Below are 19,993 nucleotides of genomic sequence, written 5' to 3' on the forward strand. Positions count from 1 at the left end.
ACTTCCTCCCAGCTCACCACCGCCTTAGCCATAAATGAATCAATGTAGTGAGAGGGAGCCCAGGAGGAGCAGAGTGTGCAGAAAGGGGCTGAGACAATAACGAGTTTCCATGTAGAGTCTTCTTTCTCTTGCAAGCCTCTGAAAGCCGCGACAATTAAGACGCGTAAAGGGCGGCTCCCGGGCGCTCTGAAAGGGCCCCAGAGCTCCCTGGCCCAGTTGGAGGCGGATGCGCGGCTCCCTCCTCCGGGAGGCGGGATCAGCACTGGGGGATCCCCAGGGCGCACAGCGAGAGCTGGCGGTGACAGTGCGGTCGCCGGAACATGGGGGAATGGGGGGTCTCGCCTGGGGCGCTAGCCAGGAGCACGCGGGAACCAGGTGGGTGGCACGCACGCTGGGAGCAGAGACTGAGCAGGTGTCGCGAAAGAAGCCTCCAATAGCGCGTGCAAAGGGACAGCGGGCAAGGAGCCAGGTGGCCAGCGAGGAACTGAGGTGGCGGCTGATGGCAAAGGAACGCGTCTCACTCTCCGGGCACGACTGGCACCTCGGGGCCTCTCTACCTCTAGACCCTACTGAGGCTTTTCTTCGTGTCGCGTGGAGCGACATTCCGCGCACTAAGGCGGGACTGCGGGGTCACTCCAATGGTGGGACGCAGGCCCCGGATCCCGCCCGGTCGAGAGTGCTGGAGGGCACGCCCTGCGGGAGCGCAGGGCCTCATTTCTCCCGACTGCCCCGCTACCCTCGTGTCCCCAGGCCGAGGCCCCCCGCCCGCCCGACGGTGCCGGCTGGGAGGGGAGTCCAGCACGACCCCGACGACCCGGCAGCTGGACAGGGGACCCCTCGCCGGACCCGGCCACCAACGAACAGCGGACGGCATCTCGGCGTCACCACCACCTGCTGCACCACCCACGCCCCACCGCCCCTTCCCCCTGGCTTCGGTCCGGCGGCATTGGCCCCGCCCCGAGCCCCCATTGGTCGGGAGCGGAGGGGGCGTGGCCCGACGGCGGCACGCGGGACCCACGGGCGGCGGAGGCGGGCGCGCGGCGCAGACAGCAGCTCCAGCTGGAGAGGCGCCGTCGGATCTGCGTCGTCCCGAGCGCAGACCGGAGCTCGCCCGCCGCCCCTGCGGCTGAGCGGGCCTCGGCAGCAGCCGACTGACGGCTCGCCGCCACAGACAGATTGGCCGCCAGCCCCCAGCTCCCGGAGGAGCCCCTGCCGCGTCCACGCCGCCCGAGCCCATTAGGTGCTGGGAAACCGCAGGCGAGCGCCCCGTGCGGCCGACCCCGAGCCCCGCCCGCGGTTCTCCGTCCGCCGTCGGGGCGGCCGCGGCCCCGGTCCCCGCCCGGCCGCGGAGCGGATGCGCGCCCGCTGAGCGCCCCCACCCCCCGGCCCGGCCATGGCCGCGCGCCCCGGGCCGCTGTGGCTCGTGGGCCTGGCGCTGTGCGCGCTGAGCGGCGGCGGCCCCGGCCCGCGCGCCCCGGCCGGCTGTCCGGCCCGCCGCCTGGGCCCGCGCGAGCGCCGCGACATGCAGCGCGAGATCCTGGCGGTGCTCGGGCTGCCCGGGCGGCCCCGGCCCCGCGCGCCGTCCGCCGCCGCCCGGCTGCCCGCGTCGGCGCCGCTCTTCATGCTGGACCTGTACCACGCCATGGCCCGCGACGACGACGAGGACGGCGGCCCCCCCGAGCGGCGCCCGGGCCGCGCCGACCTGGTCATGAGCTTCGTCAACATGGGTGAGTGAGGCCGTCGGGGTGGGCGTCCGGGGCCCCGGTGACCATACGACCAGACCACCGGGTGGACGCGCGGGTGCGGACGGGTCCAGGGGACCGCCTTGGCCGGTGCGCGCCCCTTTGATCGCGGCCACGCCCCCACAGAGGGCTGGGAATGCGGAGCTCAGGGCGGCCGAGTCCAAGGGCTGTGGGCCCCGCTCACTCCGACAGACGCGAATGTGAGTCCCATCGATGTGCGCGTTTGTCCCGCCCCTGGAAACACCCAAGGGTAGGAATCATCTCATGTCGGGTGGACCGGGCAGTGCCAGGAAGACAGTGTGGTCCTGGGGAGACGGATGAGTAAACAGGCCGGGATGCTGCCACAGTGATAAGGGCAGTACTGGAGAAAGGGACAAAGTTCAGCGTGGAAAGCCCCGGTGACATCATCAGAGTGCCCAGAGCTGAGATGAGAGCCCAAGATGTCATGAGTCCACAGCAGCCCGTTCCCTGGCCAGAGCCCCAGCCCCTGTAGGTGAGGGTGTGGCTGTCAGGGCAGCGGGTGAGGAAGGAGTGGACTCTGAGCTCAGTGGGGCCGTCGGCGGTCTTGTCACCCTGAGCGCAGCACCTGGGACGTGGCTTGGCATGCTGTGAAGGTCCAGGCTGTGGAAGGACATGGTGGGCAGCTCGGACGCCCCTCCTTCTCCCACACAAAGCCCAGCCCTTCCTCTCTGCAGAAACTCTGTACAAGTCGTGGAGCCATTTATGGTTAGTTTTCAAAGATGTCTTTCCTATTATTAAATGCTCTTTAGTCTGCAGTCCTGACTGTCTGTCCCCTATCCGCTTTGCCTCCTGTCTGTGGGGTCAGGGCTGGAGCAGACACCAGACTGGATCTGGGGGCACAGGGACTACAGCTCAGGCTTAGATGGGAGAAGACCTTTGCCAAGGCCAACAGTCTCCCTTCACCCACAGCGTCACTCTTGACCTTCCCGACAGCCCTGTTACCAGACATGATCTTCATCCCCATCTCCCCGATGAGGACTTTGAGGCTCAGAGAGACAATGTTATGCCTAGCATAGCACAGCCTCTCTGTGGCCCAGTCAGGACAGCAGGTAGCCCTACATCCACCTCCTCAAGGAGCTGATATTTCTTTCTCCTGTCAGGAGGGCAGGCTTTCAGGTTGTAGAGAGCTTCCAGAGGGGTTTAGGCAGAGAAACCCAGGGGATGGAGCAGCGGCAGGTCTTGTGGGGTCTTTAGCCATTTGCTTCCTGCACTGGGGCAGGCAGAGGGGACAGCCAAGGAGGCCTCTGTCCCCCCCCAGCCTCGAGCTGTTGGGTGCCTGAGGTGAGGGAACAGCAGGAAGCGGCTGTTAACCTCTGCTGAGAGCCCGGTGCCAGGCACAGGACTTGGGCCAGTGAATGCCACCTTCCTGGTTAGAGGGCAGGGTGGGGGACGTGGGATAACAGAGACCATGTGCAAAACTGAGGCCTGTCCTCAGAACAAGCTGACCTGGGGCTCAGAACCAAGAGGGGCTGTAGATACAGTTATGTTGAGAATGTCCCCAAGGGAGCCATCCGTTAGTGAGTCACTGCCCGGCCAATGTCCTGCTTCCCCAGCATCCCATGGTCAAGGCGCACACGGCCTTGGTAGGAGCTGCTGTTGTGAATCAAGCATCACCCTTAGTTCAGACACATCTGATTCCTCTTGTGCCTCTGCTGTGTGGTCTTAGGCACGTCCCTTGTCCTCTTGGAGCCACAGATCCCTCCTTGTAAAGTGGGGCTCCTAGAGTTCAACGCATCGTCAGGGTTGTTGTGTGTTCAGTTGATAGATGGGAGGAACAGAAAATCATGCCTCTGGTCGGTGAGCCTGGGCCTGGTTGCTCCTGACTCCGGTCCCTCCCAGCTGCTGGCCAGCCTTGGTTGGATGTGTGGGAATGTCCCACACTTCTTTTTTTAACCTTTATTTATTTGTTTTGAGAGGGGGGGGGGAGAAGAGGGAGGGGCAGAGAGAGAGGGAGACAGAATCTCAGGCAGGTTCTGAGCTGTCAGCACAGAGCCTGATGCGGGGCTCGAACTCACGAACCATGAGATCGTGACCTGAACCAAAATCAAGAGTTGATGCTTAACTGACTGAGCCACCCCAAGCCCTTTTCATGGGCTCAGAGAGGTTAAATGGCCAGTCCAGGGCCACACAGCGCATCCATGACATCATCCAGGGGCTGTGGATTCCAGATGCCAGCCTCTTCCCACGCCATGTCTGTGTGTTTCACGAAGATCGAAGGCCTCTGACGCTGTGGGATTAACAAGCAGATCTTTGTTCAGTGGAAGCCCGGTCTGTGGGCGGGCCCAGCCAGCTGTCAGAGGGCCTCCTTTATTTTGATGTGCTAATTGCACTAGTACAACTCCTTCAATTTGAGTAGTTTTAACTGGTAATTACCTGGGCTGTGGGGGCGGGGGGATTAGACACCTACCAGGATTCTTTCCTTGTTTGGAGGCCCAGGCCCCAGGCCCCTGAACCACCACCGAGACTAATAGCAGAGTCGCTATGGTGTCAGCACCCACGCCCAGGCTCCCACACCTGTTGCCTCCAGCTCTACCTCCTGTTGGTCTCATCCGGGTCCTGAGAAGCCAGACCTGCTGCCTGCTGGGCCCCTGACCGTCCATGGCAGCCTGTGGGACCCAGAGACCTCTAGCCTCCCACAGGCCTCTGGCCCGTGGGTCAGGCCTCTGTGCCCAGGCAGGTGCTGTAGGAAGCCCGTGTCATGGCTGACAGTGTCTCTGTAGGGAGGCCAGGACTACGGTCAGAGCTGGGGCCCCTGCCTGGCCTGTCAGTGAGTCTCCACCTGTATGCTCTTGGCTGCCCTTGGTCAGGACACGGTAATGGGGGCCGATACCTGTCCTGGGTGTCCCCTGTGCTCACGGAGAGGAGAGGCCTGAGCTGGGAGGCAACACCCAGGTTCTTGTACCGCCTGGGCTCGCCACCGAGTCCTTCCTGTCCCAGGTCACCTCCCTTCCCTCTCTGGGCCTCTTTTCTCATCCAGTCCACAGCGATGGTGTCAGAAAACACGGGGCCTCCCGGCCCTGACCCCGTGGCTCCGTGTTGGAGGCACCTCCTCATGGCACCACCCCGTCCCCTGGGCTGGAGCGTGGGTCTGACTGGCTGCTCCCTGGGCACCTCAGGCTGGCCCAGCCCGCGGGGAGGGAGGAATGAGGCCAGAAAGACCAACTCCGCACGTTGGTCCTGGTCCTTCTCCACCTCGAGCCACTGGGCCAGCAGGTGCCGTGTTCCAGGTTGAGAAACTGAGGCACAAACAGCCCTAAAGGCAGAGGTCTAGCCAGAAATGCATCAAGCCATCTTCACTTTTGTGGAGACCCTTCTCTGACCAGACTAATTTATTCCCGTGCCTCAGGCAGCCGAGGACAGGGGGTGTTGACCTGAGGCGCTGGATTTGGGAGAGGCAGGGCTGAGTGGGAATGAGGGACCTGGCCCACGTCCTGCTCAGCCCTGTGACCTTGAAGGTACTTCCTTTGGTTCTTTACTAGGGAACTCTCATTTCTCACGAATTCACTCAACAGATAGTCATGTGGTACCTGCTCTGTGCCAGACATAGTTCTTTCTAGTTCCTGGGATAGGACAGTGAGCGAAACAAAGTCCCTCCCCTTGCGGAGCTGGCCTCCTAGTGGGGAGCAAGGAATAAATACTTAAGCCACAAAGATGGTTGTCTAGACCACTGGTCTAGACAGTGACCCCACCCCCAGGGGGGCTCTGGAGCCCAGGAGCAGATGGACAGTGGGAGGTCAGACAGGACCTGGGTGGGGGGCTCTAACCTGTGCATCTTGATGCCACCACCGAGTCTCAGTGTGATCTGGGCTCTCCAGGCCACCTCTCAGAGCCTCAGTTTCGTCCTCTATAAAATGGGAGACACTCGTGTAAAATAGCCCACCCTGAAGGCTGTTCGGGGAGTGTGTAAGATGGCCCCTGGTGAGGACCCTGTGCTCAGAACCTCTGAGTCTGTCTCTTCATCTGCATCACACTTAAGGTCACGTCTTTGTTTTGAAAAGAGGAGAGTGAGGCTCAGAGAAGTTAGGTGGTTTTCCCAAGGCCACCCAGCAGGTCAGCTTCCTGTCTCCTCTGCTCTTCTCCTACATAGACACTGCCTCTCCGCCCAGACCTGGGCCTGGCCCACCATTAGGTGTAGTAAGTGTTGCCGAATTGGACTATATTGAATATATATTGGAAACTGAGAATCTTATTTTTAAAATTTCCTTGTTTCAGGATTTATAGAAATAATGCAAAAATTCATACCATATAAATTCATTGTAGAATTTCATTATACAAAATTAGACCATACGTTCAAAAATATACAATATGGAAGCCCCTAGTAATTCTCTCTCCACTTCAGAGAAAACCAGCGTTCTAATTCTTTGGTGTAGAGTTCCCAACCTGCCCTGACATTTTATCAATACAGATTCTAACATTTTATTATTATTATTTTTTACAAAGTATGACATAAATGTCCAGTCTTGCTACTTTGTCTTTCATTTAACAGTAAATCCTTTGTCCATCTTTAAAGCTATTAATGTGACCATATGCCCAAAGGTAGCATCTCTTATTAAAAAGTAATTAATCTAGTTTTTCTGATATATAATTGATATATAAAATTCTTTAAAAAAATTTTTTTTAACATTTATTTATTTTTGAGACACAGAGAGACAGAACATGAACAGGGGAGGGGCAGAGAGAGAGGGAGACACAGAATCTGAAACAGGCTCCAGGCTCTGAGCGGTCAGCACAGAGCCCGACGTGGGGCTCGAACTCACGGACCGTGAGATCATGACCTGAGCCGAAGTTGGATGCTTAACCGACCGAGCCACCCAGGCGCCCCAGATATATAAAATTCTAAGATATCAAAAGTATACTACACGGTGATTTGATACACATAGACATTGTTCATGGATTCTCCTCTCTAGTTAATTAACACGTCCATCACCTTACAGATTTCAATTTCCCAATACTGTGTTATCAACTATAGTCCCTATATTTTACATTAGGTCCTCAGACCTTATTCATCTTATAGCTGAAAGTTTGTACCCTTTTACCAATCTCTTCCTATTTGCCCCACCCCACCCAGCCCCTGGAAACCACTTTTCTACTATCTATTTCTGTGATTTTGACGACTTCTTCTTCTTCTTCTTCTTCTTCTTCTTCTTCTTCTTCTTTTAAGATTTCACTTAGAAGTGGTAACATGTAGTATCTGTTTTTCTCTGTCTGGCTTATTTCACTTAGCATAATGCCCTCAAAGTGCAGCTCGTGTTGTCACAAATGGCGGGATCTCCTTTTTCATGGCTGAACAATATGCCATTACATCTACATACCACATCTTTTTTGTCCACTCATCTGTTGATGGGCGCTTAGGTTGTTTCCATATGTTGGCTGTTGTGAATAATGTGCAGTGAACACGGGGGTGCAGATATCTCTTTGGGGTCTTGTTTTCATTTCCTTTGGATGTATTCTCAGAAGTATGACTGCTGGGTCATATGGTAGTCTTATTTTCAATTTTTGGAGGAACCTCCGTGATAATTTCCATAGTGGCTGCACCAATTTACATTCCCAGCAACAGTGCCAGAGGGTTCTCTTTTCTCCACATCCTCAACAAGAGATTGTTATCGCTTGTCTTCTTGATGACAGCCATTCTAACAGGTGTGAGGTGGTATCTCGTGGTTTGATTTGCATTTCCCTGATGCGAGTGATGCTGAGCACCTTTTTGAGTACCCATTGGCCATTTGTATGTCTTCTTTGGAAGTATATCTATTCAGTTTCTTTGCCCATTTTTAAATTGGATTTTTTTTTTTTGCTCTTGAGTTGTATGAAATCCTTGTATATTTTAGATATTAGCTCATTATCAGATATGTGGTTTGCAAATATTGTCTTTCATTTCACAGGTCACCTTCGCATTTTGTTGATGGTTTCCAAAGGTTTCTCTTTCCAAGCGTTGAAGGTGGGTCCCTTTTCTCTAAAACCCTGTCTGTCCACCAGGCTGGTGTCCCCTGTGGATCCCTGACAACTGACTCCTTACGTCCATCTCCTCAGTGTTTTCTTACCCTTCTGGGGTAAATGACTACTACCTCCCCCAGTTGACAGAGGAGGAAATTGAGTCTCAAGGAGTATTAGTGACTGGCCCAGTTCCTGGGTACCCAGATCCACAGGGGCGGATGTGAAGAGTGGATCACAGCAGTGAGGAGGGTCAGCCCTGCAGGTGGGAGGCCAGAGTGGTGGGTTACTTTGGAGGAGGACACACGGGGCTTCAACCCTGGCTCTGCCGCTTGAGAGCTGTGAGACATTGAACAGGTTATTTAGAGTCTGTGTGTCTCAGTTTCCTCACCTTTAACATTGGGATCATCTACCTGTGTCCATAGTGCAACACTTAAATAGGTTAAGCACTTAAAAACTTAGCAAGTGCCTGGCAGTGCTCGGTACTAACAGCCAGCGTTATGGGGGAAGGGCCTGCCATGTTTCTCTGCACCCTACCTCGCGCCCCCCCCTCAAACCCAGCCCGACCATTTACTTAGGGACCTGCAGCCCAGTGGTCAGCTCAGGCTGCCTGGGTTTGGATCCCCATTCCACCACTTGCAGTTTGTAGTGGGTGTCGTGATGTTTCGCACATCTTCTCTTCAGGAGCAAGTCACCCATTGCCCAGCTGCCTGGAGGGTGGGCTGCTGGCAACCGAGTCCTTCTGTAGGCATCCATCAGCTAGGCCCCCAGGAGCTTTTTATCTGATGTTAGCCACCCTCCGTGGCGGCACCCCACATTTAATGGCTGGTTTATGGGGGCGTACATGTCCAGTCCCTTGTCTCCGGGAAGCCACCAGCAACCAGCCCCAGGGCTCCCAGTGCAGGTGGAATGGGCTGAGCCTTTGTGTGGTCAAATCACTGTTCGGCCATGCTTGGTGCTGCTCCCTCTGTTCCCTACAGAGAACACTCTCTCACTGAACGTCTTGACTCAGTCTTTTGCCCAGAAGCCTGATACTGTTTATATGATTTTTGTGTAAGTTAGTTAATGCTCTTTGCCTCAGTTTTCCTCATCTTCAAAATGGGAGACATAATAAATAGTTCCTGCCTCACAGGATTGCTGTATCACATGAGGTAATCTGTGTAAAATGTTGAAACAGTACCTGTTAAATGCTCAATAAGTGTTAGCTTTGTCTGTTGGCTTTTAGCCCAAGGGCAGCTAGTTGGTAATAAGACCAGAAGTAAAACCCAATTATTTCCTTTAACTGCTGCCTCTATACCCTGAGCAAGCAGCCATTTATTCCCAGCAGCCTTGGGCTCTGAATACAGTAAGGGTTGGGGGGAAGTTGAAGGCTGGGAGACCTGGGGATGGAGAAAGTTGGGTTGTTCAGTCTGTGGCCATTCCTTAACGAACACTACTATGAACCTACTGTGTGCTGTTCCCTTTCTTGGTTATCCTGGGGCCTCCTCCAAAGTACAGCCCCAGCCTGAGGTCTGCTCATTAGAGTGGGAAAGGTGGGCCCAGAGACAAGTCCATATAAATTATGGCAAAATGGGAGGAATGGCCATTCACCTACTCAACAGACAGGAGCATGGAGGTTCAGTACAGCACAAGAGAGACACGGTGTTTTGTGGGAGACGAACAAGGCCCAAAAAAGAGGAAGAATGGTGTCCTGGCTGGGGGACAGAGAGGGCTTGGCAGGAAGTGTCATTTTGCTGGACCTTGAGGGAGGGTAGAACTTAGAAAGAGGTGGGAGGAGAAGGTGCGAGGGGAGGCAGGGAGGTGAAAAAGCTCTTGGTGTTTTGGAACCCCAGTTCCTTAAGTGAAAATCCACTCCTAGCTTTCCCTGCTCAGAATCCTTCTGTGTGTTCCTTCGTGTCACAATTGAATTCAGGTTCCCCGAGTCTGCCACTCAGTGTCCAGTGTTCTGGCCCAGCTGAGCCACACAGTGTTCCCTTGACATGTCTCCAACTTGGTGAGGCTGTGGATGAAGGGAAAATACAGACTTTGGAATCAGACAGACCTAGACTCTCACCCCACCTTGGGTGCTCCTGGTTGTGAACTCATGCAAATCAGTTACCTTCCCTGATCATCAGTGTCCTCATCTATAAAATGGGGTGAATAATATCTCTTTCACTGAGTTGCCGTGGCCTCCAGTCAGGTTCTCAGTGATCACGCCTCCTAGTGTTCATGTTCTTGTGTAGGCCCCTTTCACACTCTGCCATTGCTGGTCTGTGTGACCAATAGAATATGACAGTAGTGATGATGTGTCCCTTCCGAGATTGGGTTATAAAAGACTGCCCCTTCCATCTTGGGTCCTATACCCCACCACTCCTCCGCGCCCCAGATTGTGGAGTCTGGGGAAGTCATGCCCGGAATGCCGTGAGCAGTCCCACGGAGAGGCCCACATGGTGAGGAACAGAACCCTGCCACCAACAGCCACATTAGTGAGCTTAGAAGTGATGTGTTCATCCCAGTCAGTTCTTCTGAGACCGCAGCCCCAGCCAACAACTTGACTGTCACCCCATAAGGGACCCTGAGAGGGACCCACCCAGCTAAGTGCCTAGATTCTTGACCCTCAGAAATATGTGAAATAATAAATGTTTCTTGTTTTGAGCTGCTACATTTGGGTTACTGTGTTACATAGCAATAGATAGCTAATACAATTATGTATTAACAGAAATGGCATGTGTGACATGCCCAGTATGATGCCTGACACAGTTCAGTGCTAAAAAAAATGGGAGCTGAGGGAAGCCTGGCTCAGTCAGCTGAGTGTCCAACTCTTGATTTTGGTTCAGGTCAGGATCCCAGGGTCGTGAGATGGAGCCCTGCATGGGGCTCCACACTGAGAGTGGAGCCTGCTCAGAATTCTCTCTTGCTCTCCCTCTGCCCCACTCCCCCACTCGTGCTTGCTTGCTCTCTCTTTCTCTCTCTATCAAATTAAAAAAATAAATAAAAAGGGAGGTGGCACATTATTTCCTGCCTCTGCGCCTTTGCCTAAAATACTCTCCTCCATTTCTGTTTGTCAAAATTCTTCCACCACTTTCAAATACGTTTTCTAGAAAAGTGTTCTCTGACCCCTGCTCCCCAAGGCACCCTCCATGATTAGAGCCTTCATCCCCATCGTGTGTATTTCTCTTAGGATTTGAGTCACTTTCTGCCAGTCTCATTCAAGGCCATGTCTCGCCCCTATTTTACTTCCTGGGAAACCATGAACGACCTGAGAACAGGGACAGATCTGAGTCTTTGGGGCACCCCCACCCCGTGCACCCCACCCCCTGCATGGCAGGCACTCAGGGCAGACTGGCAAGGTTGAGGGAGGACGATCACAGCTGGAGGCAGGGAGCTGAGAGCAGGGGCGGGAGCCTGGGCCTGGTCGGTGCAGCAGAGCAGGGCCGTCCTCACTGTCTTTGTGGAGGCCGACAGCGGGTCCGGCATCTCCCTGGGCGCTTCCTGGGACCTCCAGTGCCCCCAGGGCCCTGCCTGGAAGAAGGTGGCTTCAGCAGGCATTCTCGGGGGGGGGGGCCCATTGACAGGAGAACCTCATTGACAGGTGACCCCCCCATCGCAGTATCACCACCTGGAGGGAAGCTAGGGCCACTCATTTTACCTCAGCTGCAGGTCTGAAAGTCCACACGAAGGGCCCTCACCTGACGTGCGACCCCTGGCAAGTCTTTGCCCCTCTGGGCCTCAGTTTCCCCATGTCTGCAGGGTTGCCCTGGAGGCCTTTCCAGCTCTGACCAAAGAATGTGCCCACCCCTGCCCACTGATGGGGCTCCTCCAGGGGTGAGGCCCAGGGCAGGGAGGTACACCCAATCCATCTCCTTACGGAAATCCATTCCCTACGGGAGAGAGGGATGTGTCACTGTGACCGCATCTTTCCGGAAAAGTCCCACAGTTCAGTTCTTCCCCCGGGTTTGCACTGGGGAATCGTATCCTTGCTCAATCTCCTCGGATCTATTTTTGGCCTTGACAGACTTGATGTGGGGGAGTGTGCGGGTGTTCCCTTTTAATTTGGGGTCTGAAGCCGTCGGAGGCCTGGACCAGCAATCATGAGTGCAGAACCATTTATGGAAACAGCTCTTGAAAAAAGCCGGTAATGAAAACTGACTAAAAATACCTTAGAAATGGAGCCTTGGCCTCCTCTGGGAAGCACCGAGATTTCTGGGTGGGAGGAAGAAGCCCTTCAGATGCAGACTTGGTAGGTGGTCCATTCTGCAGCCCCTTGGTGGGCCTGCACCAGCCATGGAGACCTGGGTCTTGTTTTAGGCCTGAAGGGGTGGGGGGCCCTCACCCTTGCCACGAGCAGGACCAGCCAGACAGGACCCACACACCTGCCTCTGGGACCCTGGGGAGCCTGCGCTCCCCCTTAGCAGCCTGGCCATGCAAAGGGGGGCCAGTCCCAAGGCAAAGTGACAACGTGAGTGGCTTCTGATGGAGGCACACCGTGACACGGAGGCCACTCCAGACCGGCAGCACGGCCAACCCAAGGGGCAGCGGCTGCTGGATGCTGAGCCGCTGTCCCGGGGACCTTGGGAAGAACCAGCAGACACATCCCCTGTCTGGGCCCCCAGAACACAAGGAGCTCAGTGGAAGTTCACTGAGAGCTTCCCGTTTGCACCCCACATTGTGCAGTCCTGCCCTCAATTGTGCACCATCCAAAAGGGCACATGGAGCAGAGATGGGGACCCCTGGGACTGGGGAAAGGGAGAGGCTGGCAGGCTGATCTGTGTGGGGTCGGAGCAGGACGAGAGGAGAGTGGCCTTTGGACCAGGCGGGATGGGGGCAACTCAGGAGAGAGCGCTCTGGGGAGGGTGTCCAGGGAGGGTGTTTGCAGCCCGAAGGCCGAGGAGGCCATGAGGTTGGGCCAGGTCAGCTCAGGGGGTCCTGGAACCAGAGCTTGGGCTCCTCCCAGGGGCCCTGTGGGGCTGGGGAAGGGTTTGAGGGCAGACCGGTCAGATTTTCTTTTCTTAACAGCCACTCTGGGTGGCTTACTTATGGTCAGAAACAAGACAGATTTAGGTCTTCTGGATGACTCTAAATTTTGTCCAGGGCACAAAAATAGCCAAAGTTTTTGTTGGTGTAGGACTGGTAGACTCAGGGTGTGGCATCTGGAGACCTGGCCCATGAGTGGTGCAGGGCCTCAGATGCAGATTGTGGGTGGCAGTCATGGAGGGCGGAGGCCACAACCTCCCCACAGAAAGGGCCTTTCCCAAACATGGGATCTGGAGGTTGGTTTATCAGAGACTGAGGGAGAAGGCTGAGAGTCCTATCAACACATGTTGGTGATTCATGATTGTTTCTTATTCTGGAAGCCACATTAAGGTGAATCAGAAAGTAAATTCATTTGCGGTTCCCCAGACAGAAGATGGTCCAACGTTTGATCATTTTTGGCAGTTTTTATAATTATGTAGAAAATAAACATTTAGAAGTGCCAGGTGTCGCTCTGTGTGTTCCCTATGCCCAGTAAATACTTGGTGCGTGGCCTTTCATGTTTTTGCCAGTGCGACAAAGCGTTGTGTTGTTAAAGGGTAAATTCATATGTAATTTTGCCATGGTCCTGCAAAAGGATATTGCCAAATTCCTCTCCAATGCATTCCTTTTTTTTTTTTTTTAATGTGTGTTTATTTTTGAGGTAGAGCGAGCAATAGGGAGGGGCAGAGAGAGAATCCCAAGCAGCCAGCACAGAGCCTGATGCAGGGCTTGAACTTACAAACTGTGAGATCATGACCTGAGCTGAAATCAAAAGCCAGATGCTTAACCAACTGAGCCACCCAGGTGGGCATCTCTATCCAATGCCTTCCTACCAGCAACGTGTGAGAATATTCATGTTTGCTCTCACCTACCTCGCAAAGGCTGTACTGAGCACCCTATGAAAAGTACCCTCTCCCTGTTGCCATTACTTTTGAGCCTATAACCCTCTATATTTCACTCACAATGTAAACAGCATCCCCTATCTTACTTGTTTTGTTGTTCATATTGTGTCTTCCCCCTTAGATCGTAAACTCCATCAGTACAGAGACCCAGTTTACCTGTCTTATTCACTGTATTCCCAGTGCTCAGAACAGTCTTTTTTTTTTTTTTTTTTTTTTGGCTTAAACAGAAAAACATTTATTTCTCACAGTTCTGGAGGCTGCAAGTTTGAGATCAGGGTGCCAGCATGCTCAGGATCCAGCTGAAGGCCATCTTCTAGGTTTTTTTTTGGTTTTGTTTTGTTTTTTTTTGTTTTTGGTTTTGTTTTGTTTTGTTTTTAATTTTTAAATTTATATCCAAGTTAGTATATATTGCAACAATGATTTCAGGAGTAGATTCCTTAAAGCCCCTTACCCATTTAGCCCATCTCCCCTTATACTACACCCCCAGCAACCCTCTGTTTGTTCTCCATATTTAAGAGTCTCTTATGTCTTGTCCCCCTCCCTGGTTTTATATTATTTTTGCTTCCCTTCCCTTATGTTCATCTGTTCTGTGTCTTAAAGTCCTCATGAGTGAAGTCATGATATTTGTTTTTCTCTGACTAATTTCGCTTAGCATAATACCCTCTAGTTCTATCCATGTAGTTGTAAATGGCAAGATTTCATTCTTTTTGATTGCCGAGTAATACTCCATTGTATATATATACCACATCTTCTTTATCCATTCATCATTGATGGACATTTGGGCTCTTTCCTTACTTTGGCTATTATTGGTAGTGCAGCTATAAATGTTGGGGTGCATGTATCCCTTTGAAATAGCACACCTGTATCCCTTGGATAAATACCTAGTAGTACAATTGCTGGGTCGTAGGGTGGTTCTAGTTTTAATTTTTTGAGGGACCTCCATACTGTTTTCCCAAGTGGCTGCACCAGTTTGCATTCCCACCAGCAGTGCAAAAGAGATCCTCTTTCTCTACATCCTTGCCAACATCTGTTGTTGCCTGAGTTGTTCATGTTAGCCATTCTGGCAGGAATGAGATGGTATCTCATTGTAGTTTTGATTTGTATTTCCCTGATGATGAGTGATCTTGAGCATTTTTTCATGTGTCGGTTGGCCATCTGGATGTCTTCTTTGGAGAAGTGTCTGTTCATGTCTTTTGCCCAATTCTTCACTGGGTTATCAGAACAATCTTACATATAGTAAGAACTTAATAAATTTGTTTATAAATTGAACTTGATAAACTAAGGAAAACTAAATGGGCAGATTAACACATTTATTTGGGAAAAGATCATTCCACTTCTTCCTTCCCTCTCCTCCCCCCAGCTTTGAAATTTCTGACATGGCCTCCTGAGGGTACGACATCTTAGCACAATGTAGGGAGATTGCAGGTCAGGCTCCTCAAGAACTCTTGTTGAATGGCCACCCCTCCCAGTCCATTGTCTGACTGTTTATAAAGTGAGGAAAGCTGGGCAGTACCCTTATTCTCAGTTCACAGAGGAGACGAGGCCAAGTACGTACCTGGTTGGTGCAGGGTCAGGCCTGCAGTGAATGTCCTGACCACTGGTCAGAGCTCCCTGTGCTGCCCTAAGCTGCCTCTTTGGCTAAAGCAGGCTTGGTTTGCACTGTTAACAAAAGGGTCATAGAGGTCCCCGAAAATGCTTTCCCAGAGCACCAGCTTTTGGAAAATCTCTCTACTGACTCAAAGCAACAGCCACAGAAAAAGAGGCAAATCCATAGGTTATCTCTCCGCATCCTCTCAACTGTCAGACGAAGGAGTGTTCTTTACCCAGTTCCACACTTCAGGAAATACTACTAATTACTGATGAAGAGCATTACTTTCCTAAAAATGTCCCTTCTAGTGCTCACCTGGAACAGCCAGGGTGGGGAGTTTCCTGTGCCGAACTACTGGGTGCCTCATCGATTTCACAAACCCACAATGGAAGCTGGGAACTGGGGTCAATGCAGGTACATGAGGCTCTCTCGACCCAGCGCACCTGGCCCCCCAGGTCAGCACGGGAGGGAGGCCGCAGGATGTGGTGCTCCTGAGGAGCTGGCGGGCTCACGGGTTGTGCCCCGAGTCCCCAGATCCAGCATGAAATCAGCGTCGGGCCTGCACACGGAGATTCCCAGTGGCCCCAGGACCCGCCCGTCAGCCACCACTGGGCCTTGGGAGCAGATACATTTATGATGCTCTGAGAGGACACAGGTGAAGGGTGTGAATGAGCCACCCTCCTTCACTCTCCGTGCCGCACCCTGTGACAGCCAGCAGCCTAGACTTACGTCATCCTGCACGACCGGGATTACACAGCCACATAACAGGGGTGGTCTGTGCAGTCCTCAAGTGGATGGAAATTGTCACCAAAGCTGTGCGTGTGTGTGAGTGTGAGTGTGAGTGTGTCTGTAGGGGGGAGGGGACATGCGTGTCCATATTCTTGGCGTGCATCGCTCGGTAAGGGTCCAGAACCCTGCCCTCCGCGCTCTCTGCCTGTGTGGGAGGACCCGCATCCGCTCCGGGTCATGCTGCCTCCGCAACAGCCTGGGCCACGGGTGGGCATTTGCCGTGTGTCCGGCACGCTGTCAGAGGATGGACGTTCTGTTTCTTCTCCTCCTTGGCTGGGGATGAGAAGCCCGTCTCCTCCTGTCCAAATGTGCGTCCACGGGCCCCACCCAACCCAGCTGTTTGTCCATCACCAGATCAGGTCCTCACCGTGAGGACGGGAAGTGCTCCCCACATCCGCCTCCGCCACCGGCCCGGTGACTTGTGGTCACTGAGCCCAGTAGCCAGAGAGAGAGAGTTTTTAAAAGACTCACAGACATGTAATTAAAATCTCAGTGTTGGGTTTTGAGGACGGCGCTGGGCGGCTCCCACCCCTGCTTTCCGGAAACACAGATTTGTGGTGTTTGAAAGTGACAAGAGGCTAAAGTAAGACGGTACTAAATATACTGTCCTGGGCACTTCCGGGCAGCTGGGGAGATGTGGGATTGACTCGCCACCCACAGCCTCCTGCCCAGACAGTCCAGCCTCGCCACCAGGCCGCCCTGGCTCCCCCTCCAGCCTGCGCTTCACCTGCCCCTCCACACATACCTTCCTCCCCACCCCAAACCACACTGCGCCCCTGCTGCCCAGAGCCCTGAACCCCAGCGGCCAGAGGCACAGCCCACGCTCCTGGGCCAGAATTCCAGCCCTCCGCAGTCAGGCCACAGCCACTCAGGGCCCGTCCCCCACACTGCTGCTCTGTGGACGCCCCAGCACCCCACACCGGTGCCTCTGGGGTCCCCTCTGCCTAGGATGCCTTCCCTGCCACCTTCTCCACCCGACAAGACTCTGTCCCATCCTTCAAGGCCAGTTCAGATGTCCCCTCCTCCGGGAAGCCTGCTCAGATCCCACCACTCCATGGGACTGTCCAGCTTCCCCAGGCCCTGACCAGGTCTCTCCAGGAGCTGTCACTCCTACCTTGCTACTCCTTGTTCCTTTCTGAGTCTCCCTCCGGCACTCCTCCTTCCTTCCCCTTGTCCCCAAACGGGGCCTGCCATCATTTCACCCTTTGCTGTGTTTTATGGCTGTTGTTTCCCCTGCTGGCACAATCTGTTCCTCAGCCCTGGAGCCCTAGGCCTTTGCTCAGGCTGGCCCCTTTCTTGTGCAGTGTCCTTCTCTCTCGACATATCCGCTCTCACCCCTCAAGCCCCAGCCTGTGTCAGCTGCAAAGGCTCCCCCTCCCCAGGCTTCCATGCATGTACATCGGCAGATTCTGGGCAGCCCCTGCCTCCGAAATGCACTGTTATGTCTCTGCACCCTTGCGTGGCCCTTTTCTGCCTTGGCTCTGATGTCCGTCTTCCCAGAGGAGGGACCTGACGTCTACTTCACCCTCGGGTCCCAGCGCCAGCAGGGAATGGGGATGGCAGGCCGGGTTTGGGGCTCAGGGGCCAGAAGTGAAGGCTGCTCTCGTTGAGCTGGTGTATGCTGGGTCCTCTGCAGACGCCTCACCGTGTAGCCCCACTGAGCCTTCTCAGCACCCAGCGGGCGGAGCCTGGGAGCAAGCCCCTTTGCAGAGGAGGGGGCCGTCACCACCCAGGCTGCCTCGGCCCCCAGCTCCCTCCCAACTCCGCCCACCCCCAGCCCGAGCCCAGAACACGAGTGACCGCCGGTCCCGCTCTGTCTTGCAGTGGAGCGTGACCGTACCCTGGGCCACCAGGAGCCCCACTGGAAGGAGTTCCGCTTTGACCTGACCCAGATCCCAGAGGGGGAGATGGTCACAGCCGCTGAGTTCCGGATTTACAAGATGGCCAGCACCCACCTGCTCAACGGGACCCTGCACGTCAGCATGTTCGAGGTGGTCAGAGAGCAGTCCAACAGGTGCCCGCCCCATGCCCCGCCTCCCGGTCGAGCCTCTGTCGGTGTATCGGGCCCAGCCCCGGAGGGGACATGTCCCAGAGGCCAGAAGGGGAGCTCCCTGGAGAGCACACCCCCAGAGACAGAAAGATACTTGACCCCAGGCCTCGTGTCACTGTGGGGAGTGACCCAGAACCAGTCCTGCTGCAAGTCCGTGCCCCGCTGTCCTGGGGCAGGACCTTGGGCAGGTCACTGAGCTCCTGGGCCTCAGTTTCCACATCGCTGCGTGGGCGCAGTAACACCTTTGTGGGGTAGATGCAGTGAGATGAGGAGAGTGAGGCACCCGGCCCAAGCCAGGCAGGCGCCCACTCGTGGTCCACAGGAGGGCCCTAGAAACACAGAGGCAGCTGTGCCAGCCCTCGGTTAATTGTTCTTTCGTGTCCACAGGGAGTCTGACTTGTTCTTTTTGGATCTTCAGACGCTCCGAGCTGGGGACGAGGGCTGGCTGGTGTTGGACGTGACAGCAGCCAGTGACCGCTGGTTGTTGAGCCGGAACAAGGACCTGGGGCTCCGCCTCTATGTGGAAACGGACGATGGTGAGGCCCAGGGTTGGGCGGCAGACCTTCTCCCGGGGGGCTCCTCTGGCGCTGCTGGCAGCCGAGAGGGCTGCAGCCCCCTCCCTGGGCCCTGGAGGCCTGGCCTTTCTCAGCCCTGAGTCTGGGGTGACGATCCCTGCCCCACCGTGGGGGTCAGCAGGGTGCAGGGGCCAGGTTCCCGCAGCAGGGGCCCCCTACCCCAGTGCTCTCCCTCCTCTCCTTTGCGGAACCCACGCTTGAGCTGCTAAGAGAGAGTCTGTGTTTTCCCTCTCCAGGAGCAACCGTGTAGGCTGGGAGGTCCCCTACTGGGCAGGGCAGGAGGGGAAGCGGTTACACCCTCAGACTTGATCAGAGAGGCCTGGGCTTGAATCCCAGCCCTGCAGTGCTCTCACTCGATGACCTTGCAGGATACTTACCTGCTAAGCCTCCGTTTCCTCATCTGTAGAATGAGGATCACACCTTCATTCGTTCCATAGGTATCTGGGGAAGAGCCTCCGTTATGGCAGGAGGTGGGATGGAGAGGCCGAAGGTGGGCACAAGATTGGCGTATCTGAGCTGCAGGAAGGGGCGGCCGTGGCTGGAGCAGGGGGGGCCAGGGCAGATGGGAGAGGAGACTGAGAGCTGGCACGGCGCATTCTTTCTTTTTAAGATTATATTATTTTTTAACGTTTATTTATTTTTGAGAGAGAGAGTGTGAGCCAGGGAGAGGCACAGGGGGACAGAGGATCCAAAGCAGGCTCTGCACTGATGACAGAGAGCTGATGTGGGGCTCAGACTCATGAACTGAGAGATCATGACCTGAGCCAGAGTCGGACGCTTAACCAACTGAACCAGCCGGGGAGGGCCCCCAAGATTTTATTTGTAAGTAACGTCTGCACCCAAAGTGGGGCTCGAACTCACAACCCTGAGGTTAAGCGTCGCATGCTTTACCAATTGAGCCCGCCAGGCGCTCCGGGCCCTCTGTGGGTAAACCAGGGCCTGGTGTTGGAGCGTGGGGGGTAGCTCACTGTATTTTATAGCAGTGGAGGATGGCAGGATCTGAAAAGAGCCCCCTGAAAACACCCCCCCTGCCCCCCCAAGGAGGACATCACTCCACCCCTCAGTGTGACAATGCTTAGCGACCTGCTTCCCAAAGTACAGTCGGGACGGGGTGGGGGAAGTAAGTTCACAGAGGAGAAAGCTGAGCGTGCTGCCTCGGCAGGTGATCAGGGTTCACGTGAATGTCACGTACCTCCCGTGTCCCCTTGACATGAAGGGATGGGAAGGGCCCTTCATCTCATGGCCTTCCCCCCAAAACCCACACCCCGTCTAACCGTGAGAAAAACCCAGACAAACGGAAACTGAAGGACGTACTGCAGAGTGCCCGTCAGGTCCTTCTCCAAACCGTCATAATTACAAAGCAAGTCTGAGCTCGTGTGAGAGCCTAGAGGCGCCTGAGCAGTTGT

The 19,993-nt window shown here is 54.8% G+C and overlaps 1 protein-coding gene across 2 annotated transcripts in view; it reads left to right on the forward strand.

The window, feature by feature from the left end:
• Positions 1-1,393: 1,393 nt before the first annotated feature.
• Positions 1,394-19,993, forward strand: part of BMP8B (bone morphogenetic protein 8b) — a 28,744-nt gene continuing 10,144 nt past the window's right edge. For both annotated transcript variants that reach the window (XM_047873623.1, XM_047873622.1), the window contains exons 1-3: positions 1,394-1,727; positions 17,787-17,976; positions 18,400-18,548. In XM_047873623.1, coding sequence (XP_047729579.1) covers positions 1,394-1,727; positions 17,787-17,976; positions 18,400-18,548 — 673 coding nt within the window. The remainder of the gene's footprint in view (positions 1,728-17,786; positions 17,977-18,399; positions 18,549-19,993) is intronic.

The sequence above is a fragment of the Prionailurus viverrinus genome, chromosome C1 (assembly GCF_022837055.1).
Source record: "Prionailurus viverrinus isolate Anna chromosome C1, UM_Priviv_1.0, whole genome shotgun sequence".
In the NCBI taxonomy this organism is placed as follows: Eukaryota; Metazoa; Chordata; class Mammalia; order Carnivora; family Felidae; genus Prionailurus; species Prionailurus viverrinus.